Source organism: Manacus vitellinus, unplaced genomic scaffold, assembly GCF_001715985.3.
Source record: "Manacus vitellinus isolate BGI_N305 unplaced genomic scaffold, ASM171598v3 scaffold_3_pilon, whole genome shotgun sequence".
Taxonomy (NCBI): Eukaryota; Metazoa; Chordata; class Aves; order Passeriformes; family Pipridae; genus Manacus; species Manacus vitellinus.
This window is the reverse complement of record NW_021940535.1, coordinates 5,262,813-5,288,662: the sequence shown is the minus strand read 5'-3', so window position 1 is coordinate 5,288,662 and position 25,850 is coordinate 5,262,813. Positions and strand designations below refer to the sequence as shown.

The following is a 25,850-nucleotide window of genomic DNA, read 5'->3' as shown; positions in this document are numbered from 1 at the left end:
TGGTCAAACATGCAAAAGAAAACCCCAAAAAACCACAAACAACAAATGAACAGCAAAATTAAAACCCTGACATACTAAAAATCTGATTAACATACAGAAATGTAAATAACAACCAAACATCATTGTTACTTATTGATAACTTAACAAGCTTCAGGCTTGGAAGAATTATGTCAGCAGGATCTTTTATTTTTTTTAGGCAATAAATAACATGAGTTGCCATTAGTTGGGTCTTATTTATTTGTCACGTGACACCTAACAACTCAATCTTGCTTTAGCTGAACAGAGTTGAATTTGAGCTACAGAAAAAAATAAATGTGACCTCTTTATATTTGATAATACTTGCAATTATGATAGTTCAAGTGCTTTTGAATTCCCAGTGACACTACCTAGAAAGTCTGGTCATGACTATAACAGCTGTTAATTACCAATTCACACAATTATAACAATGAATAACTTGATGAAAAATGTAGTCACACCCCCCAATGGCCTTTAAAAAGGGAAGATTCACAGAAGAGCCCAGCACATGGGAAACAAAAGAATAGATTTTTTCTCTTTTGCTTGACTTCCCTCCTCCTTCCACCACCTCTAATTCTACAGAATTTTAGACCAACACAACTTCTCAAAACTAATGAATTCTACTCCAGACTCTGTACAGTGTGTGTTTTGTACAGAAAGGGAGGACTTCCTATATACCATAGACTGGTGTCCCATAGGAAACTTACTGCATATTCCATTCATCTTGCTTGTCAGAAAAAGCAGCACATAGTGGATTGACAGGTGCTTGCTGCACACTTTTCTTCTCAATGAAAATTTAACACTCATACTAAAAACTCTCCCACCCTTGAGCCAGTGAAGAGGGAAAGTAGATAAAATTAAAAAGAAATGCCACAAAATAGAAATAAGTCAAAATTACGTCTCTGATGAAATATTTCCTCTGGACACCAGGCAGCTATTAGGTGGTTTAGTGAAAGCTTAAGATGCCTCCAACTGTGCAAATGAGGTTAATGGACTCATTTTCACTTTGCGATTCACTTTCTCTGCTCTGCTTTTTTGTTTTATGGAGATAATTGGAAACAACAAAGAAACATCATTCTCTAGAGCTTAGTAGGGAAGGGAAGTTCACTTGTTTCCAAAATTCAAGACAAGAAAAGGAAGGAAAATAAAACCAGTAGGGAGAGAAGAATAGTTATACAGAAGGGTAATAGGCAATTAGCACCCACCCTCCCACATACACCAGCACACATTCACACAATCTACAGAAATGCCTGATCTTAACACAGCTTCCCCTAACATTTTAGGCTTGAATAAAACATCACTTCTGTCTGCCCCTTCAGAGGATCTGAGTAGAGCTGGGAGACAGCACTGGAGAGGCACAAAGCAAGGGGAAAAAAACGACTATAACTGTAATGAACATAATATTCTCTGACAGAGAAATAAAGAATATTCATATGATTTCCTCATGATTTACTTACGATTTTTCAAAACTAGAAAAGTTAGTTCTATCGGCAGAAGACACAAAATATTCTTTTTTCCACATCTCCTTTTTCAAATACTGCTGTACATGTTGCAAAAATCTGAGTTTGCTGGTCAATGACAAGCATTTGTATTCAAATGAATGGCTAAGTAAGGAATAACCAGAACAAATTTAGGAAACAGTTTCGAGGGAAACTGAGAGAATGACCATCAGGTTTTCCTTCTCTAAAAGCCTTTCTCAAAATGGTAGCTGGAGGCTGCTACTAGAGAGGGTGGTCGACCAACCAGGCCCAGTATACCCCTCGATGTCCAAACAAGCTATTCCTTTGTTTATGCAATCCAGTCATTGAACACAGTGTTCAGCTGGCCCTTACTGTGCCTGTTTGCATACATAGAGGGATGGACCACTCTGACTCACAGGCTTGTTCCTGTCTGTGCCAAAATTTGTAACGCCAGGAATAAACACACAACCACCCTATGTCTCTGCATTCCGGTTATAATGGACTGAGTCATGATCAAGTTCTAATGAAAATACTGTAAAATTAAGGACTTATACAGACATCACTGCAAACCTGTGTATAAATCAACTTAATAGTTGTGATTTGCCTATAATATTTTATTGTTACATTAGGCATACTAATGTTTAATTTATCCACTCAATCTTTAATCCATTCTCAATTTTGATAGATTGTCTATTTTATTATGAAACTAATATGGGATATTGCCCAGGAAAAGTCATGAAAAAATACATGAAAATGATAATTTTTCTAAAAAACGGATATTGTCTCTAAAATTCATATTTAAATGTGTTACTTCTCTTACAGTAAAATCTGTAGCTAATTTCACAGAAAAAATATATCTTGTGTTCTCCTTACTAGTATGAGGCAGTACCCATTTCACTGTAATTATTTTTCTTTTTCAATTTTCCAATATATTTTTGATAAAATATTGTACTGCAGTACTGAAATGCAACTTTTAAATCTTTTCTTCGGCAAAAACAACAACATTGCTTGTAGTATATATTTGCTATATTGACACTAGGAGGCAGGAATAAAAAGAGGCACGCTTATTTTGGAATCAGGGAAAGGACAAGTTTGGAGAACAGAACATTTGCATACATATAGTATTTCCTTCAAAGATGAAAATAGGAATATTTCTGTTGGAAGAGAGTTCATAGCATTCTAGATGTTCTGTACAACCTCTCCAAACACAAAATCAATAGACTGAGCCTTCTCGGTATTTTGAAAGATCAAGTAATATAGCAGTGGGATTGGATGAATATTATAACGCTGCCATTTTTAAAACTCATCATTTAACTTCTGCACCTATTACATTTTCATAATACAAAGACTTAATAGTCTAAGTATCTAACTATTGTATTCAGTTGGCTAGCAAAGAAATCAATTAGATTCACTTTCACAATGAAATGTATCAACATCAAAGAATTGATAATTCTTTCTCCAAGTCATCTAGCAGTATGCAGAAAACCAAACATACTGTTCTCTGAATTTGAGGCAGTTTCCTAACAAATTACAGATATTTGCAGAAAAGAAGTATTTGATGCTATCTTATCTGAACTTATTCCTAGTGAAACTAATGAAAACATTTTCTTTGATGACTTCCTGGCCCAAATGTTTGAGGTTCCTCACTATTCTCACCTCTACATACTCTTCTTGCAAATATTGTTTATTAAAAGGCATAACTTGGACTGCTTGCAAAGAAAAATAAGGAGGAATACAGAGGGAGCAGAACAAAAATACCTTTTCCTTATAAGATGCAGATCATGAATATGAAGATCAGGCTTTAACATGCATCAAAAAGATAGGGTTGAAGTTGCAAGCAATCTCTAATTAATAGATAAATATATATCAAAATAACTAATATGTATATAGCAATATTCATGTGGGAACATACTAAAATACATGGGTTCTATAAATAAAGCTTCTGCAGATTCATAGTTTCAGACAGTTAAAGTGCAATAAGTATAGCTTTGCAAATGCAGACTTATTTTGAAATAAAATTGGCCATGAAAGTTAGAACAGCTCTATTCTTTTCATATACCTTTAGAAGACCTTCCAGAGGATAAAAGATAATAAAGAAAAACAAATGCCCCATAGTTTATGCAACAGGAACATGCATTTGGATGAACAGATGTGAGAATGAGACTTCAGGGAATTCATGATTGACTTTCATATCCCACTAGAACAATATCTACGTGCACACCTTTTTTTATTTTAAGGAAGGATAATGGAATTGGAAAGTACAGGTCAACAATCACAACTCAAGCAGATTTCACAGTCCAGCTGAAATGACAACAAATCACTCTGACTTTTGACTGAGAAAGGGTATGAAACTACTTGGAGGAACTAGACAATCTATCCCTCACAACCAAAGAGTCAGAGGCAAAAGACATTTCAGAAGAAATCAATCAATCTCACTCTCTCCAGAAATGTAATGATCTGGGGATTTTACCTATCAAAATTAGTAGAATTTAACACTGGATGTATTATGTATGGCATTTCTTTTCATTTTCTCCTATGTGTGCTTAATAACTTCATTTAATTAGCATGTCCTAGGCTGTTTTGACAAATTGAAGGTACTATGTTTTGACAACTAAATAATTTTCATGATTTAGCATGTGGCAACTGGCTATGCAGGACTCTTATTTGAGGCAATATGCTAAAAACCCCAGTATTAGCTGAATTAAGGATATCGGAAAAGATGCATCTTGCAGCAACAGGAAGTTTAACTATCATGACAGACCAACTTTAGTTTGATAACAATGAAATGAAAATAACATTGAAAATATTTTTCCTTTTCTACTTAGGGCACTTCATATACCACTAAATTTTCCATCCTTTGGGTGATGTTATGACTATCTATAGTATCACCTTTATATTTTCTTTTTATTAGATATGCAACTTGTAAATTTGAAAAAAGATCGAGTTTCAACACTGAAAAATTCTACTTTTAAAATTTGTGTTTTCTGTCTGAAGCCTTCATGTACAACCTCACGTGTGGTACACTGCAAAAGTGCAACTTGCAACTTTTTTATGTCAACATTTGAGCTTGCTGAGAATTCTGCTAGAACAAAGATTGTAGGTCATTGCTTAATTGGATGTTTTATAAAAAGACTGGCTAACAATATGAAAAGTAGTACTTACATTGGAGTTAAAAAACCCTTAATGACCCTCCCCTATAAGATAGTAAGTAGTGTATCAAAAATATCTTTGGCATGCTAATGCACTTTTTAATAGAGAAATTTAAATATGAATTTAAAAAAAATCCAAGAGTTTTGACAGTCTTTTTTTGATTTTCATAAATTCTAACATAGAAGAGCAAGAAGAATAAACATTCAAGGTACAATTTTCAAGATCTCTTTTTACTACATGGACTGTCAAAAGGCAGAAATAATGAACAATCCAAGGCTTCAACTTCAAGCTATGCAAGCTTCTTAATTACCCACAATCATGATAAAAATCAGCAAAAGGTTAATACTTGTCCTGAACAATGATGTTTTTGAAAAATCATCCCAAGTTAGATTGACCATTGTAGAGAACTTCTCAGTGTTTCTTTTGTAAGGATAAGAAGATATAAAAAGATTCTTAAAAATGAAATCGTTTGGCAGTTTACTCTTTGATGAGCAGCACCTAGGCATTTAACCCATAATAAAATCCACATGAATGAATTACATCCTGAGCTCCATTTGACCTATTATATAGCTTAAAAGACACAGCACTTTAAGTACATATTTGTTTCAATATTTTTTTACCTCCAAAGAAATATTTATCGCCAGTCTTAACTTGTAGAGGACTGTTTGTTCGAACAGCTGAAGCTTCATCTCCATCAATGGTGAGGACAGCAAAATTTTCCTTAGCTAGGAATCGAACTTCATGCCACTGCCCGTCATTGAGACCAGAGCCTATGAAGAACACAAAAACATTGCAATATTTTAGTTAGTCCAGCATTTATTATCTCTAAGTGTTTTGTGGGTGTCTCTCCCGGGCTCATTACATAAGGTTTAATAAAGGCTATTGCAGAAATGAAATCATTTTACTGTGATAACAAAGCATTGTTATTAAAGTAACTATTACCAAAACCTCCACATTATATCATAAATACAAGACTTGTAACTACCAAAATGTCCATGCTGTCAGGCATAATTGTATCTAACCACAGATGTTGTCACTCACCTTTCCCATCAAAAGGCCATATTCTACCTTTCATTAATAAAGAATATGTCTTAACTGCTTCTATGATCAAGTTTAGAAGGAAAATATATTGATTCATCCATTTAACTATAGTGAGTAACAAGCCCAAAGGGTACATTATGCTCATGTTAGACATATATCAAGCTAGGTACTTCCAAGAAAAGGGAAAGGAAAAATAGGAGGGGAAAACATGCACATAGATGGTGAGTTCACAGCTAATCCTGTCATTGGGATGTGGGGCTACTCACAGAAGATGAAGACGTTATCACAGAGGCACCGCAAAACCAGAAAACCTCTGCCAAACCCTACAATCTTAGGGGAGCACCATCCTCCCCATACTGACAGCAGTAAAGCAGATGGATTTGTTCATTCATTCAGATCTTTTTTAAAAAAAACACCTGACTTCATTCACTTCTTATATTGTCTCCAGCATCTGGCAGGAAGCCAGTTTGTCTGGCAAGTTAAGAACTGCAAAAGGGTACTAGTTTGTTCAAGCCATTACTGTGCAGAGAGGTCATGTTGGGTCAACAAGTAAGTAGCAAATGCTCTAGTAAAAACAAATTCCAAGTTATAGAGCCTCTAACAAGTGACATTTTCTCCACCTAGATAAAGGTGCTAGGTCACCCTAGCAAAATATCATTTGCCAAAATAAATCACAATGCAATATAATGAGCTGTTTCTAAAATTAAATGGGATGTACAATATCAGGACAACTATAATGGAAGACAAACTTTCAAAATATTCAAAAGAATATTACCTTCTATGAAAAAGAAATAATAGTCATCGCAAACAGATACATATAAACATTAAATTAATATTTTTTTCCCTGAAGTTTTCACATCTTTGTTTAAGATATCAGATCAAGTCCTGAAATAACATGGGGTGTTATACTCAATACTCTTGGAATATTCATTACTATGAATAAAAGTGGCAGAAGACTCTTAAAAAACATATCAGTAAGAAATGTTTCTACCAAACCTGGTTCAACCTAGGGTAAGAACAGATGAAAGACCTAATATACTTTCTGCTTGTAAGCTATTTTTCTTTCATTTTCATTACATTTGAAAAAGAAGAAACAGAAAAAAACCCCATAATTATAACCAGGAAAAAATTAATTTCTATTGATAATAAACTGAGAAAGTAAAAGAAGACACAGCTTTGTATAGACTTCCAAACTAAAATTGTTACAGCATGTGTTACTACAACTGAAACTTATAAGAACATACTTAAAATCCCACTTTTCCAGCCTGAGATGACCTAATATTAAAAAACTATTTAATTTTTTTTATCAAGGTATTCAGTACCACTGTGAACTGAACAACAATGACTAGAGACTCCTGGACAAAATTAAGAATTTGCTGTTAAAACACAAGGGCCAAAAGCAGTGGCATGAGTTGTTCAACCACAGAGGGTTGAACTAAAAAACTCTCTGGAAAGAGGGATATTGCAGATACCAAGACACAACAGGATATGAAACAAGAGGGTGTCAGCCTACCTTGCACTACCATTTGTATTGTGTCAAAGGAGAAGATTTTGCACATTAACAAACCGTGACTAGAGAAATCATGTCACATCTCCAGGGATTCTTCCAAATGTGTCCACTTCCTATGAACATTTCACACATCACTGGTTTTCTCTTGCCTCTGGGTAGAAATTTCAGTTGTATGTGATGTATTTATGTGGCAAATGTCTCTCTCTTAAAGCTTTCACAGCAGTAACTTCCAAATACACTGTCGTTCTTGCTTTGATAATTTTTTTTTTGAGAATCTTCACCAATTAGACAATTACAGACTCTTCAGTATATTCACACAAAATAATCACTAGTTTGTCTTCCTCTTAGCTACATTATTAATTATCCTTATGGAAATTTGCAGTATGACAGTAACATTCCCAACTATTCTGGCTCAAAGTTGTCACAAAAATGTTTTTGTAATTTTGTGTTTGCTTAGAAAACTTTTGACTGCTACATTTTTTTTCCTGCTGAGTTTAAAGATAAATGGTAATGAGTATTGGCCACTATCACTCACCAAGTACTCACTGTTCCCAACTAGTGTAACTGAGAGAACCTTTTATCTCTGCCGCTGTTTTAAACTGCTTTTTATTTATATGTTTTAGCTGCAGTACTGTCAACCCTTCTTTTTTATGAAATAATGACTTGTTTCAGGGACTTAAATTATTATCGAGATACATGATATATTCAATATATATATATTATAGGGGATAATTCTGTACAGCTGCATGAGTTGTTTTTATTGTAATATTTTATTAGATGCCTCATGTATATTGAGAGATTATTTTTGCTTGGACTTAAGCTTAGCTGAGATCTTTCTGTAAACCAAGACTCAATATTAAGAGTAGAACATGGCTCCTTATAATAAAAGAATTTTCAGCTGGAAAGTTTAGCATGGACAATATGCCAAATGCACAATGGTGATCTCTCATAGCAGTTTTATTTCCCTTATCTGAGCTGATACATGTATTTATTTGCTTTTTGGTATACAAGTTGAAAAAAAAAAAGACATGCTGCCACCAGAAACTCCCTACTGAGCTCTGGAAAAGATTGTTTCATATGCAAAATAAATATGTTAATAAAATGTATTCTCTCTATCTAGGATTTCTATTTAAATGACATTAAAAGTAGGACTCTTGAGTTAGGCACTTTGATTGAACAAGAAGAAACATGTTTTGCTTCTTATAGACATGGAAGAAGAACTAGATTAACTAATACAAAAAAAGTACAAGAGTTTAATACATAATGGAGAACTTAGAAAGATAACATCTAGCTGAGTTTTGCCTTGAGGAAAATTACAGTAGCAAAAATCTCAAATTCTTCTACAGTTAACCTTGTGTGATCAAATCTTCCACTGAAAGGTACTGACCCATGCTTATAAATGAATTCCAGATTATACCGTCTGCTGATATACACGCACAAAATTCTTCTGAAGTTAACAGCATAACATCTGCTACATTAGAACATTGTCATAATTTTGGTATAGGACTGTAACCTAAAATTCAGTGAAAATGTTTAAGAACAAAACAGGGAAAGAACAGTAGCATCAGCTCCATGACGCACCAGAGCAATGTAAGGCTACAGGGTTGCATACGGTTCTTTAGTTCCTACTGCTGCAGTAAATATTTTGCACTAGAATTTCTTGCCAATTCTTACTAGAAGATCAAACCCTCTATACTCAGGCTGAAGGCAGAGGGAGAGGTTGGTTTGCCACTGCTTTGACTTTAGCCAGCCAGAACCATGTTTCGGGATGGTGCGGTAAGCACTATTCCTGCCTAATCCCTCATTATTTCAGTACAACTTTGCACTAATATTTCTGACTATAAGAAAACAAACCAACAATATTTTGTTTGAAACATTCAGCTGTGTTCAAATATACAGCAATATGTCATTAATATTCAATCAGAAAAATAACAAAATCACCAGGATGTAATCACAAGAGCCATGCTTTTCTGTGTTTAGTTAATCATGTTTTTAGACTGGAAAAGCAAAATCACAGCTTTTCTATAGTAAAATTTTAGATATTTAGATTTATGCAATAAACTAAGTATACAATATGTTTGGGAGTTATGATTCAGAAAAGTTATTTCCATTTTAAATTTTATTCATTTTTAGCTATCTCAATGATCAATAAGCTAAGACAGTGGCAAATGCAGTTCTCAAAGGTATTTTAATGATGGAAAACCTTGTTCTCCAACAAAACCAAAACATTATGACAAATTTTGCCTTCATATTTAAGCTCAGGGTTCTTTTTTAAGGTGAATAGTTGGAAACATGCCACAATTTTGCCCATTGGTGATATTTTATTTATACTGATTTTGATAATCCTTATCAAATCTGATAATTTAACTTCTCTTTATCCTACATACACACTTCATAGAAGAAATCTTTGGATTTTTTTTTCCAGAAAATGCTATAATTTTTTTCTTGTAAATTCTAAGAAATTCTAGAAACAGCATTATACTCATAAATATATGTCATTTTATAGTTTTTACACCTGTCAGATCTCACTCTGTACTGAATTATTATTATTTCTATATGCTCAGCATCTTAATATTTAGATTTAGGTGGGCTAACAAGTACTTTCTTTTCCATATTATGGAACTTAAAGATGCTTGTTTTATGGCTATTATTCTGTCATATTTATCCACATATTTTCACTTTTTTGAGAAAGGCTTTCTGAATTTAAAACACTTTTATATCACTACAATTATTTATAACATTTACTATATCTTTATTATTTAGATGGATAAATTTGAAAAGAATAATGCAGACAAACTACAGTACTTTTTCTTATTTTTGGACTAATCAAATTCAGATATCCATAAAACCATAAAAGAGATAGTGCTTATTCTTTGCACATTCATGATGGCTAAATAATATATAAAAATAAAATAACTAGATGTTGCAGTCAGGGGAGGAAAGTGAATCTGTAACTTTCAATTTCATAATGTATTCAGTGAAAGAAGCATAGACTAATTCAAGTTCCCTACATTTTCTCACTGGTGTCCAACTTGAGCACTTTCACTTTGGTGTAAACTGCATACTTAATTGCAAACAAAACAGAACTTGGTGTGGAGGGTTATGATGCTAAGAAAAAGCAGGTACAAAAAGCAGAAAAAAACTCCTTTGAACTGAAAGTAAATTGGCATTTTCTGACCAAGAGCAAAAACCAAATGTAACTTTGTTTTGATATTTAAGAAAACCTTCCCAGCCTTGGCTCTGAATCAACAAGAATATTTAAGAACATGCTTTAGTAGGAAATAAGGGTATAAAAGCTGTGCACATCTTTAAGTACTCTGCCAAACTGTCTCAGACATCCAAAGAGTTCTTTCAATGAACATTTTCTAGCAGTCATCAATGCATGATTGAGAGTTTGAAGCATATGATGGGAGAAGAGGTGATCGAGCTTTATCACCTTACTAGTGGTACACTAAAATAGCTTTATGTTGCTCATTTGGCAATACTTTTAAATCAGCACCTGTAACACTTCCATTATGTTCCTGTTTATCAGAAATACAAAGCTCTAGGCATAAGATTTTCTGAAAGGAAAATCACATAGCAGCACTTTTCGTGTCTTAAGCCTATTATACAAAAAATTCTGTTTATAATTTTATCTTCGTTGTACATAGGCCTCACATAATAAAGAGGAGAAACCTTGCATTTTTTCTTGTAAAAACAATACAGCAATTTTTACAAGTATTTAGCTGAACCTGCGACTCTGTTGCAGAGGCATGAACTGCAGAAAAATCTAACTCACTGCTCCCCACTAGAAAAAACTACTAAATGTGGACCTTATCTAGCAAATACCAATGACCAATTGATTAATACTGTTTCATGATCTATTTTTCATTACATTCATCCTACATTACACTATTTATTTGTTCAACCCGGAATACTCCACTGCCAGAACCAAATTTACTTGCGAAGACTGATTTTCTTTGAATGAATGTCCATGCAGTGGTTGAGACTCTGTTAATGACAAATTGAGGCTGTACTTAACCTTACAGTAGACTGCAGCCAAAACAAAAGCATAGAGCTCTGCAGAGCACAAGGCAGTTTTGGGCATAAACCAGACTCCTGTAGAGTTGGAGGTAGAGTTTTACACGTAAACTACATTTTGTTTTTCGTTTGTTGCGTGTAAATAAAGCAAATCTCGCAGTTGTCCTACGTAGTGGACCTTGCTTTGTATTAGTAGAAGTCTCAGTGCCCGAGGGCAGTATTTTCTTCAGAACAAACTAAGTCCAAATTCCAGTCTGGTGTGCAAATGACATTGTACAGACTTTCAGTTCTCAGCATGACCTGTTCTGCTCTGCAGAGCCACTCCTATTGTGCTGTACTGCTTACTACTGCAGATATTGCCAGCTCCAAAGTGTTGAAAGCATTTGCTGTGGACTTTGTGATCTTGATTTGGAAAGAAAACAGCCTTTTCTCTTTTATCAAAAGCCATACTATTCTGCAAGGAAGAAGTTCAAAGGCCACAAGAAGAATGTATTTGGCCCAGCATTTGCATGTATTTGCTGGCACAGATTAATATTTCATCTAAGTAGGTGTATGCTTTTCAAAACCAGAAAGCTGAGAGAAAAAAAAAAGAATGAAGTTTTTACTGTACCATAGTACAGTCTTAATGTAATGATAACTTCAATTGATCCACTTTATTAACTTAAAATATTTTTTAATAAAATCACAGAATCACTAAGAATGATAGAAAAGACCTCCAAGATCAAGTCCAATGTTTGACTGAACACTACCATGCCAACTAAACCATAGCACTAAGTGCCATGTCCAGTTGTTTCTTGAATACTTCAAGGGATGGTGACTTCACCCCCTCCCTGGGTAGCCGATTCCAATGTTTAACCACGCTTTCAGTCAGAACATTCTCCCTGACATCCAATCTGAACCTCCCCCAGCACAGCTTGAGGCTATGTCCTCTTGTCCTGTCAGTACAGGACAATATTATTGTTACATGTTATGTTTTCTATGTTAAGGGAACAGTAGCAGGTATCCATAAAATAAAATATATTCTGTCTCAAAGGGAGCCACAATTAAAATATTTGGCAGTGATTTGCTAAGAAAAACATAATAAAAACATAATTAAAATGCAGGACTGCTTTGCGTTTTACTGAATATTGCCTTTCACAGACTGCTGTTGGACAATGCAGGTTACATCTCAAACTCAAGAAAATGTGTACTCTGATTCTGTCCATTAACTCTGTCCCAGGTTTTAAAAGCATGTTTCATGTGTTCATTTGTAAACAAGTATCTAATGAAAGCAGCCTTTCATCAGAAAAGAAGTTCTAAGAAGTAAAGAAACTTGAAGTGCCTCCAGCCCCTCTGTTTCCCTGCCAGTTCAATATGGCAGCATTCCCCCTCACCTACATCTTTCTCTAGGGCCTGCCAAAGAGGAGTATGTGCTCTAAATGACTAAACCTCATACTCTTGAAAAGGTATCAGACTATCCATTCTTCAGATATACAGTGCCAATTTTGCTACTCCTTACCACAGCATTAGATGGATTTCAGTAAAGTTTACCCAGACCCCCAGAAAACGAGGAATGACTTCAGCCCATGCCCAATGAGAGAGGAAAGGCAGCTCTTTCTAGTACAGCTGCACAGCAGTGGATTGTTCAGCACAGCAGAGAGATCAAAGCTGAGCACTTCTGCAGTGCTGGGCCCTAGAAGTGCTACCTTTGAAATTCAGACTGAATCCTGTACCAGAGAGCCAGGAATAGAACAGCCCTGTCAATATGACTGATAGAACACTGGGAAAGCTGACGTGGGAGAAGCGCAGTGATATGTACCTCACGTGCAGGTGATATCTGTATCTGCTAGTTAGTAACAGAGAGATTAAGAGATCTGGGATTGTGATGTTATCAATACAACTCTAAAATCTTATTTCTCCAAAATAATAATAATAATAAAAATTATTAAAGATCCACGAAAATATATCTTTGTCCTTAAGCTACAGGGAGTTTAGCTGGGGTTAATGCCACTGGAGAGGTAATACCAGCAGTTATCTAAGTAAAACCAGTCTGCTGAAGTCCTGAACCTACAGGTTCAGTACCAGCTGAGAATTTAGGCCAGCATATGGAAAACCCCTAAATTTTCAAGGAGTTGGCTTTCCCTCACACCTACCAGCCTGTGATAACCCAAATCATTGTAATGGAAAGGCAGTAGCTTTTCCCAGTTACAACTGCTGCTAGATTTCATTATAAAAGAATTTGCTTCCAACTCAGTTTATATATACTGAACCCACTCATAATTACTGATTCTGTTCTGACAGTGAGGGAATCAACCTGCATTAAATTAATACCTCCTGAGCTTCAAGTAAATTTGTTTAACTGAACTGTTCATTCTTTTACTTTGAAACTTTGATCTTTGTTCAGTGTTTGCCTCCCCCTTTGTATGCAGAAAAACCCATGTATTTTTATAAGACCTTCTAAATTTTATTCACAGTACCATCTCCTTAAAACATTGCATAATGGAAAAGTGTATGATGGAAATAAAACATTTTAAAACAACAAAGACATAGCTAGGAAAATTATAAATACTGCATTCTTTATCTTGGTCTAAAATTACCTTGTTTTTACCTATCAAGTGCCTATTTTGTCACTTTGTGGTCATCCCAACACAAACTGTTATCCCTTAATCACTAATTTCTAATGCTTACCTCAACATAATCATTGTCAAACTCAAAGCAGCATACTAATACCACCTCCTATGGCACAGAAATAAATAGTTTAGATAACAGATATTTTGCAGAAGTCTTCCTATACATATGTATAAAGCATAGATATCTATGTCATTGAAGAGAATTTTCTGCTTTGGATTTAAACATACACTTACAAAGATGTATTTTTTTCAGAAATAGAAATATTTTGAAAAATTATCTGAAATAATATTTATTGACATCACTTATCATATTTTACAGGTTTAAATGTGTGATGGGACAGTAAATGCAGGCAAATAAGCCTTTTTCTTAAAGTGGGCATTCCAGGACTTAGAGAAACAAATTTTTCAACACCAGCATTGAATTTGTCCAATTACGTTCTATGTGCAGCTAAACTAAAACCAGGGATCTGTGTAAAACAAAGAGACTAAGATTCACTAGTGAGAAAGAAATGCATCTATTGCTACAATTACAACATAAGAGAATATCTCTTTTTTAAGATCAAGGTTTACTGCTTTGTAGTTTGCACATGGAATGCACATAATAAAACTTATTTTAAAAATATTATTTCTTCATAAAAATATAGTACATTATAAATTGTATCTACTAAATACTGATCAGTAATTAGGGTTCCGTTGCACAGCATACACACTCAAAAAAAGACATCAAATAGCTATACAGGTCCAGATACTCTTACAGTTAATGAAAGTTGCATGTATACGTTGCTCCTATAAGGTAAGAATATGGCTCAGGTTTGCAAGGTCTCCAGAATTAACTTAGTCTTGGAAGTAAAAACTGAACATTGAGTTTATGAGAAACTGATGAAACCATCTCTGAAGTCAATAATTATGACACAGCCATTCTTAGAACAACTATCCACCTTGAAATGCAGCTCCAGTCTTGGATCTGCATTGATCTTTGGTGAGTTAAAGGATGGGAAATTTGTAGAGTAAGTGAATTCTCATAGAATTTTTTTTAATCTAAATTTTTATAGAAGACACTCAAGGCAAAGATTCTATCCCAAGTATGAATGTTGTTCATAGATAACAAGTTTATTTCCTGTTCTGTTTCCTTCAGGCATTTTCTTAAGGGGAATAATAATAGATTCTAATAGTTAACAGTGTTGAATAGTTTATTACAATGAAATGCAGTACTAATACATAGTTCAAAATTTTTCTTAACCTCTTTGCTGACTATAAAATTGTAATAGCCACTTGATTATTGCTTTTTACTTCACAAATATCTTTATATTTTATTTAACTCTTTCTTTGTTCTAGTAGGCAAGAGTAGAAATAAATTATATCAGATGACAGAAATTTTGTTAAATCTGAAAAAGATGAGGAAATTGATTGTTTAGCTTAGTTTAAGTGTTTATGAGTAATCATTATCCAATGCCTAAGGAAAAGGTGCTACTTCAGGAACTATCAATACTTAAGGTGTCTTTTTCCATTATTTTTTTCATTCCACTCACCTTTTAATAATTTCATTAGTTTTTAGATCAAAAGTGATACCACAATGGAAAATAGAGCGGTTAAAACCTGATAGGTCTTGAAATTTTCTGACCCTAAAAAAATATATTTGCATTAGTAATTTTTAATAAAAGCTGCAGAAAGGGGAAAAAAATATAATCTCTCTCTTTACTGTAAAATTTCTTTTCAATGGGAACTTGAACTGCACCGCTATAATAATTTTTCATTGCAGATTTTCTGTTGCACTTTATGCATTAGGTGATCTTTCATATGCATAATTAGTAATTATAGAACCCACAGTCAATAAATCATGAAAACATATTATCTTTGCATCATACCTTACTTGGGTTAACTATATTCTGATGCAGAGCAGAGGCTGTCACTAGCATTTTATGAAGATAAATCATTGAAATAAGCAATTCATAAGCTGAATTGTGATAAATCATTCAGCTCAGTATTGTTAAAGGTCTTGTGACACTGTCAGTTAAACATGGCTGAGCACAACTTTTTGATTGTAAAAGGAATACAGTTGCTGACAGCTGTACCCATGCTGGTGGCCTGGAGACTGGTGAGGGACTGCTGGGGCCAAATAATCTTAAAAAGCTTATCCATAAGTTCATTGAGCTATTTGAGATCTGCTGACCAACCCCTTCTCTCTCCAAAAACAACAACAAAAAAGAATATTTTTTATTTTTTTTTAATTTGAGCCCTTATATAGAACCTTACGGAGAAGTTACTATTTGCTTTGCTGTCATTCTTAAAAAGCCAACAGGGCAAGAAATGCTTCTGCAAATGGATGCCACTTTTGAAAAATAGTATACTATAGAACTATCATTTGATGTTCTAGTGAGAAACAAGGAAATCAAACCCTAAAATTTATATTATGATCTAAAATGAAGATATTTTTAATATAACTACCATAAGAAATTTGCTACAAAAATTAGTAAATAAAAAGCCAAGTAATTTGAATATGAAATTAATTCTATTGAGGACTTACTGTGCTTTTCAAAATTCTCTAAAATATCCCTTTAAAATAGGCAGTGTTACATACATTTATCTTCTGAACTACTGAAAATGTGAACATGATGATTTTCTTGCTTAAATTCATGCTTACAGAACATGTTGCACACTTAAAACCTTACCTATTTAATTTTATGTAAATTTATCTGTCTATTTTATTTGTTTATCACTGACACAAAGCAACTTCAACAAAAATATATGCTATAAAACAACAACAGCTTTGCAACTCTCCTAAAAATCCACGGTAAATAAACAAGTAAATAAACATATTTACCATAGTAAATCTGTTGTTTCATGGATGACTGACTTCATACACCGAGGTATTTAGAAATGGGTTTTTAAAAAAAACTTCTCTGAAAATTTGGTGGTGCAACTAATGTTGTTTTAGTTTGATGAAGAAAACATAATGAAGTCACATTAGATTCCAAAGCATGTAAATAGGAATCAAATTTAATTACAGATTGTTTCTTATCCCTTACCAGCAGGAATACTGGTAAAAATCAAAAACTTCAAATGAAACTTTTATCAAAATAATTTGTTTCTAAGTTGCTTTTTAAGTTGTTCAGTGCAAAATAATTTAGCCAGCTGTTTATAAAATCTTTTCCATGTTACTTTGCTTATGATTGGGTTAAACAAGATAGAAATAAGGGTAACTTGATAAACCTTCTTGTTCTGTATTTCCCAGCTTCTTTTTAAACTTCTATGACCTGTCAAACAGGTAATTAAGTGTTGATTTATTAGAGAAGGCTGGTAATTATTGTAGCTCATTTGCTAAGGACTTATGATTTACTTTGCACTATAGAAAATCAGGAAACACACAAAGTCCTTAGTGTTTAATTTCATTCTTTTAAGACATGGCAACAGGAAAGCAATTTCAGTTTCACATATTAATGTCAGGCTTACAATTTGGATCAAGCTCACTCTTCATATAGTTTAGGTCTTTGTATTGTTACATTTGTTCTTATTGTTACTATGCCCTAGAAATCTCCAGTTCATTCAAATAAAAAAGCGTTCCTAAGCCCAAGGAGGAGCTTTCTCTGGGTTTCCATAGAAATGTCATGCTTTGAGAGAAGTTGCTCCTGCTGAATTAATGAAGTTGGTTATGATAAAGCTATTCAGGTCTAGCATTGAGAAAGTGCAATGAAGCTTGCATTTTGATGGAAAATCTGGAAGTTGACTCAAATGAAAAGTAAAAAGAATTTTATCTGGATAACAGTTTGAATTCTGATGCTGTTCTTTTTCCGACTGCAGCCGTATGGAACAAGCACAAGCACTGTTAGTCCTGCTGATAGCAAATTAAACATCCTGAGCCATTAAACTTCAAAGTCAAAAGAATTTGCAATTCCTTAATGTGAATATGGGAGATAATCTCCTGTCAGGCAATTTGCAGATCTTGATTCAACTTCAAACCTTTCCTCCCTCGTGAGTTTTCAAATCTAAAATGAAAGAGTAGGCTTCTGAGTTAAAAATAGAGAATCCATGTTAACAGTGAGAATGATGGTTTATTTATCTATGATGCAACAGTTCTTGGCCCCTGCTATACCAGTTTTAAATAGGCTGAGTATCATACAGCAATATTGGGAGAATTCTGGATTTTATTTCTCCTATGTGGAATGGTTTTGCACTTGTATATCCTTGTATAGTCCCGGGATAGTGGGACTATCCTGGCACAAAATGGGCACTTGGAATTACATTTAAAAATATACAAAATTTACTTTTATAAAACATGAAGGACAAGGCCTATTCATTATAATGTGTAACTGTTTTTAAACATTAATAACAGTTGTGACTATAATGCAAAGAGTGGATAGCTCTGCTGGCTCTATATACATATAAAGGGAAGGGTAGGGGAATAGAAAGTATATAAAATATACAAATGTTCTGTAGGTCCAGGGAAGTATGTTCTAAGTAAGTTTGGGAACTATAAGGCAAAAATAGAGAGAAGTCAGTCATCTGGAAATCTTAGGTCTGGATGGTCTTGAAATGACAGGACTACAGATATTAATTATTACTGGGTCAAAATAAGCACATCTTAAATAGCAAAAAAACCCCTTTTCCTCCACCCTAAATACCACACTATTACACAGGACTATTAAAAGTAAGCAGGTCATAGGAGATGCAAGGAAATAATCTGCAGAGTGTATTTTTAACATAAGACCCATCGATATCCATAAAAAATTTTCACTTGCTGGGGCCTAGGCAGATGCAAAGCATATACAGTTCAAATAGCTTACTTTGAATCTATTTTTTGTTGAAGGTTAAGTGTTCTTGTAAGCCTGTTCCAATATTCATTGTCATCAGAAACATGTTGAAACAAAATCTCCAGTGAGACATGTCCTTATGTGTAGATGAAGTATGCTCCTACAGGACCACTCCTTAAGAACTTCCCAGCTGGTTTATGCCCATGGGCTAACTTTCATGCCAGTGGTATTTTTTTATTGGCTTTTCCTACCATGAATCCAAAGATATTGTGCAAAGAGATTATGCAGATAGTGGGGCAGACTTTAAGATACTTTGGGTTAAACTGTGAGGTATTCAAAGGATGCAATGTTATGAGACTAAGCATACCATAAAATGATCAATCACAGTTAACAGGTTCAAATTATTATTTAGAAACTGTGCTGGTTTTGGCTGTAGTAGAGTTCATTTTCTTCACAGTGGTTAGTGTTGGGCTATGTTTTGGATTTGTGCTGAACACAGGGTTGATAATATAGAGATGTTTTTGTTATTGCTGAGCAGTACTTGCACAGAGCCAAGGCCTTTTCTGCTTTTTGTACTGTCACACTGGCAAGGAAGCTGAAAGGAGACACAGCTGGGACAGGTGACCCAACCTGACCAAAGGGATATTCCAGACCCTATGACATCATGCTCAGGATATACGGAGAGGGAGAAGGAGGGAAGACAGGGACATTTAGAGTGATGGGGTTTGTCTTCCCAAGCCACTGTAACACATGATGGAAACCTGCTTTCCTGGAGATGGCTGAGCACCTGCCTGCCCACGGAAAGCAGTGAATTAATTTCTTGTTTTGCTTTGCTTGTGTGCACAGCTTTTGCTTTCTCTATTAATCTGTCTTTACCTCAACCCATGAGTTTTCCAGCTTTTACCCTTACTGATCCCACTGACAGGGGAGTGTGCAAGTGGCTGTGTGGAGCTTGGTTGCTGGCTGAGGTTAAATCATGACAGAAACATACATATGATCCATGGAAATTTTCTGACAGTAAAGGCCTAGACTAATGGCAGTGAAGAGAGCAGAGTAGCCATATATTCCATATGTTGGGCCATATCTCAAATTACTTTCTCAAATTTCATGTCAGTTATGAAAAGGGCATGAGATGCTACTTTTGCTGTCTTTTCTCTGTTGTCTTTGCTGATCAGACAGTGGTCAAGAGGCTGTGGAGGTTGTTTCTTTCCTAAACTCCTCTCCACAGGCACCAAGAGGTGACACTTGGTTGGCATGGAATGCTATTGACAGCAGCAGTAGAAACAGGCTGCTAAGACCAGTGTGGCCTGGAGATGAGAGGAACAGGCCATGGAACTGTAGGGAGTGAAAGAGCAGGAGAAAACTACTAGACATATATAACATGCATTAACGCTCTGTGAAGCTGGGGACATATCCTTTCCTTTTCATCTCTTCCTCCCAAATATAAACATAATTTGCTCTGTAGGTGTAACTCATATGGTAACTTGTTTAAAAATGAACATCTGCATTTTCAGAGAGAGGAGAATATACCAAGCCTTTACCACAAACTATTTTAAAATAAGAATTTGCTGCTATAAGAATATGAGTTTAGAATTTAAACCAGGACTTAAGGACAGAAGGAGTAATTTGTTTCTGATAAATGTTTTAATAAACAAGTACTAGTTATAACTACAGCTCTCCCCCGCCACTTTGCTACAAAATAATGACAATATTTAACAAGTATAACAATAAAAACCTGTCAGCTCCCCTTGCTTCTTTTTGCTTATATAATAGGATTTAAAAATTGTCTTCATTAAAACACACTGGGTTTTTTTAGGAACTTAACTGTATACTACAAGGATATGCAGACACACATCCGTTTAGAGATGTACAGTGGTTATAGCCCATGGTACAGCACTCCTACTTTATAGCAGGTATCTGAAGTAGGAAACAAAGCATACTCAGTCTAGCAAGCCTAGTGTTGCAATTTCCCACAACGCCTTCTTTCTTTATATGGCTGTGCCTTCCCCTCTGTAACCAGATTTTGTAGCACATGTTTCTAGAAATGTATATGATCAGTTTAAGGAAAAAATGATTAAACAGATTTGCCATGAGATAAAAAAAAAAAATCTTTGATCCTATGTTCATTTATGAAACAAGTTAAAGAGAACATTGCCTGCCAAAAAAATCTGACTTACATTAATTTAGCTGCAGAGCATTTATAGAAGCCAAGTATAGTCACGTTGTTTCAACAGACATTATCCAGCTCTGCATACACTATTTTCTGTGCTCTCAATTTGCCTGTCTTCATCTATTTTATGTCTCTTTTGTTCACATCTGCTGTCAAGTTATGACAGAAATTATCATGTTTAAATTACTGGCAGTTTACTTTTTTTTCTCTACCGTGATCAAGAAAATGGAATTTTTGAAGAATTGAAATTGCCACATTCTTTACATTTTCAGTCTCCTCTTTCCTTTACCAAAAATTGGTTCACGGAACAAAGAATAAATACAAATCAGCTCCAGGGAGAGTTATGGTGTTTCAATGTGACCAGAATAATTTGGTAAATTCAAAATTTGAAATGAAGATCACAGTAAGTGTTCCTTATTCAAATAATTAAAAATTGTCAAGGATGATCTGGCTGATGGAGAGACTTAGCAATCTCCTAACCCTGCAGGTGGTGGGGAAGCCACAATTATCAGGAAGGCTCCTCTCCTCATTTTGCTAGACCTGGGCATGTGTTAGTCTTACAGTATGTTACAATATCATCTAACCTGCCATTTCAGTAGCACGTCTTAGTAAATTCTGAATAATGAATTGATTCAATTAAACTAACAGAACAAATAAAAGACAATGCAGAGAAGGAGTGTATGTGTGTACAAGAGCTATCATTAAACTAAAATACATGGAAAGGCAAAGCTCTCATAACAAATCATAGCTATCTGCTTTTCCCTCACCTCACATTCACCCCTCCTACGGTTCTGTATAAGCGTAAGCTAAGATCAATATTTTATCTTTTAGTAAACACTTGACTCATTTGAGAAACCTAGTCTCTAGTATTTATGCAAAAATACTTCACTTTTCAGAAAATAATCAAATCCCAATCAAATCAGGATGAAAAAAAAAAGAGATTTCCAGCACTGTCACTGAGTATTAAAAAAAACAAACTTCATAATTGGTTCTGTAAAAGACAATGTGATGTACCACATGAAAAAGTTACTTCCAAAACTAACATTGTATCTTTGAAAATTCTGTTGCACAAACACAGATGTTTGAAGATCAGGTATAACATAAATGAAATTGCTCTTAATAAAACAAAAGTAGAATTATTTCAGCTGTACATGAAGCTCAGTGAAATAAAATCATCACTGTGAAAAATACTAATTTGTTTCAAAGACACTATCTCAAGCAGAAACCTAACAAAGAAGGATAAGGGTTTCTTCTTTAAAACTATTTTTGAGTGTTTCATGCAGATTTTTTTCCTTGTACATCCAGTGTCTCGTATACAAAAATCTATTTGCAGAGTAATGAATTTGCCTTTGCTTTTCAATAGTAATTAGGGCCCACTTACCCCAGACAAAATCAGCCCTTTTTTTTTCTCCAGTTCTTAATCCACCAATAAATAACAAGTGATAACTGGTGTCTCGAGGAGTTTATAATACAAATGTATCAGAAGAAAAAACAAGGAAATAAAGAAACAAGAAGAATGACACATTATCCCTGTGATACAAAGAAGCACTGTGGCACAAGGTTCAATAATTTGCTCTCAGTTGCCATGAATAAGGATGTTGGATGTCAGGGCATTCTGTCTGAAGAGCTTCTGACTTCTCCAATCAGGTTGTGGATGGGCTGTTAGATAAATGAGAGTAGCTTAACAGGAATAGTCCAGCCAAGGTGTTTATCTAACTTTTCCATCAGTTTAACACAGTTGGGAAACTAATGGGTAGGGGAGAAAAGTAGTTTACTAAAATAATACCAGAAATCTGAGATATTTAAATCTATTATCCTCAGTTACTAACTATTGACACAGCCTATTTTATTTCTGTATTCACTGGGCAGAATCATAATTTTTCCTGGGCAAAAAAAAAAAAAAAGTATTATGCTAATATTTTCCTATGGTGGATATATTACAAAGACCAGATTTTCTAAAAGATGAGGAAATAACAAGTATTACGAAAAATTAGAAGGAATGCAAGATCCCATGAATCTCTTGATTTTTTGCCCTTCTGTTGTATAAGTCTCAAGTGAATCCAGAATAACTGCCTACTTCAGTTCTTAAGAGCATGCTAACAATCAGTAACTAGCCTTAAAGAATGTACTGAATACATTATTAGTTCCATTAACGTTGTTATAGGTAAACACAGTGCCCTGAAATTTCCCTTCACATGACCTTTGAAATCTCCCAGGGCAGCTGTAAAAGACTAGTTGAAGAGGTCATTTAAAATGGCCTCTAACAAAGCTCAGAAAAATACACTATGGGGAACAGTGCTGCCATAAATAGGAAATTCAGCGAACTGTAAAATAATAGACCTTTTATATTGTAGTTTGCATGGGTTTATGACAACATATCATTTAATATCTTTGTAAGTCTGCTATCCTGTATATTAATGTATCTTTTTCTTTTTCATTACAATTCTCAGTCTTTCAAAAAACCCAAACATATACAAGCTCTAGTCTTGAAAAATCCCCTTAAATTAACATTTTACAGCAACAGTTAAAATGATTTTGAAATAAGAAGTAATCATAGAATCTGTGACTCTGTTTTAAAGTTACAGTAGCCAGGAAGCAGGCCAATACCCATTGATCTTATGAGTGATCAACCTTCCAAAACTATCCAACAAATCTAGGAAAACCAGGAACAGATCACTTTTTTTGTGGGTAGCACTGGAGTGACGTCATAAGAATTCAGTAAGAGGATCAATTCTGCTATCCTGTCATAGCAGCTCTTCTGCACACATTTACAGGCTATCAGCATCTTAACAGAGTCTCTGTTGCTTAACAATTTTGTTTCAGGCATCTACTCAGTAACAAGTGTGTCAGTGATTACAAACAGGCCATATTTTCATATAGACACGTATCCTGAGAAGCCAAATAGATCCTTAATTATTCCTCTTTGCATTCTAGGACATAATTTTGATAATTTCAGTAGGTTTTTTAAAGTTTCTTCATTTCATTTAGGTGGTTTAGGTGTTAGATTATATAATGAAATCTTAATTTTCAAGATTGAATTTCATATTGTCATGGGATTTTCTGAAAAGTACCTGATGAGAAATCCTATTCTACTTGAGGAGAGATTTCATATATGTATTCCTCTTTTACTGATGATACTGTAACTAAGGTATATATCAGAAGGATCCTCAAATGCAAGTCACCTAGCACTGGAATCAGAGAGATGACAGTTATTTTATTTTCCCAGATTTTGTAAGCATACAATGGCTCTTCAAAATTTTGGTATTTTCAATAATTTAAAAGGATATCAGAATTGTGTTTTGGATTTATTCCAGTAACAAAAGGCATTCGTGACTCGTCCTGTACATAATGATCTACAAATGCAACAATATCTATACACGACACTGATCTCTTAAAAGTAAATCCAGTTAGTTCAATCATTATGAAACAGCAGACATGAATTAATAATGTAAAGTACCTTCTGTCTCTAACCATCCTGCAAGAATTCTTTTATCAACACATAACTCAATTATTCTCAAAGACTTTATGGCTTCCTGACTTTTTATAATCACATTGCCTACTTCTTTTACCTAGCCCTTGCTCTTGTGGGAGACTTTTACCTGCCTCATGTCTGCTGGAAACTCAATGCAGTGGAGAGGAGGCAGTCTGGGAGGTTCCTGGAGTGTGTGGAAGATAACTTCCAGACACAGCTAGTACGAGCAGAGAAGGACTGGTGGGAGATGTGGTGGCCCAAGGCTGTCTTGGGCACAGTGATCATGAAATGATAGAGTTTTTTATTCCTGGTGAAGTAAGGAAGGGGTCAACAAAACCTCTGCCTTGGACTTCTTGTGGGTGTAAGAGTTTATGACCTTTCGAACAAGGGGTAGGCAACTTTGCAAAAGTACAAGAATGTCCTTAGGTCATGTAGAGAGAAAATTAGAAAGGCAAAAGCTCAGTGAAAACTCAATCTGGCCACTGCTGTGAAAGATAAGTGTTTTTATAAATACATTAACAACAAAAGTAGGGCCAAGGAAAATCTCCATCCTTTATTGGATGCAGGGGAGAACACTGTCACCAAGGATGAGGAAAAGACTGAGCTACTTAATGACAAAGACCATTTGTCCTCAGGGCATACCCCCTGAGCAGGTAGACAGGAACAGGGAGCAGAATAGAACCCCTGTAATCCAGGAGGACGTAGTTAGTGACCTACTGTGCCACTTAGACATTCACAAGTCTATGGGGCTGAATGGGATTCCCCTGAGGGAGCCAGCGGAAGAGTTCTCCAAGCCATTCTCCATCACTTATCATCAGTCCTGGCTCACTTGGGAGGTCCTGGATGACTGGAGGTTGGCCACTGTGATGCCCATACACAAGAAGGATTGGAAGGAGGATCTGGGGAACTACAGGCCTGTCAGCCTGACCTCGGTGCCCAGGAAGGTTATGGAACAGATTACCTTGAGTGTGAGCACGTGGCATGTACAGGTCAAACAGAGGATCAGGCCCAGGCAGCACAGGTTTAAGAAAGGTAGATCCTGCTTGACCAACATGATCTCCTTTTAAGGCCAGGTGACCCACTAGTGGATGAGGGAAAGGCTGTGGATGCTGTCCACGTCAGCAAATGTCAGCAAACCTTTATTACTGTTTCCCATGGCATACTCTTGGAGAAGCTGGTAGTTCATGGTTTGGACATCTACACTCTTCAATGGGATAAAAACTGGCTTGACAGCCAGACCCAGAGCATTGTGGTGAATGGTGCCGCATCCAGATGGTGGCTGGTGATTAGTGGGGTTCCCCAGGACTCAGCACTGGGGCAAGTTCTGTTTAATATTTTTATCTATGATCTGGAGGAGGGGATTGAGTATGTCCCCAATAAGTTTGCAAATGACACTAAGTTGGGTGGGAGTGTTGGTTTGCTGGGGAGTAGGAAGGCTCTGCAGATGGATCTGGACAGGTTGGATGAATGGTCTGAGGCCAATAGCATGAGGTCCAGCAAAGTGAATTGTCGGGTCCTGCACTTTGGTCACAACAACCTCATGCAGTACTACAGGCTGGGAAAAGAGTGATTGGAAAGTGGCCCAGTGGAAAAGGACCTGGGAGTGCTAGTCAACAGCCAGCTGAACATGAGCCAGCAGCATGCCCAGGTGGCCA

General features: G+C 35.3%; 1 protein-coding gene across 1 annotated transcript in view; it reads right to left on the bottom strand.

The window, feature by feature from the left end:
- Positions 1–25,850, bottom strand: part of CNTNAP2 (contactin associated protein like 2) — a 1,004,683-nt gene that overhangs the window by 445,223 nt on the left and 533,610 nt on the right. The window contains exon 9 of the mRNA XM_018075661.2: positions 5,246–5,395. Coding sequence (XP_017931150.2) covers positions 5,246–5,395 — 150 coding nt within the window. The remainder of the gene's footprint in view (positions 1–5,245; positions 5,396–25,850) is intronic.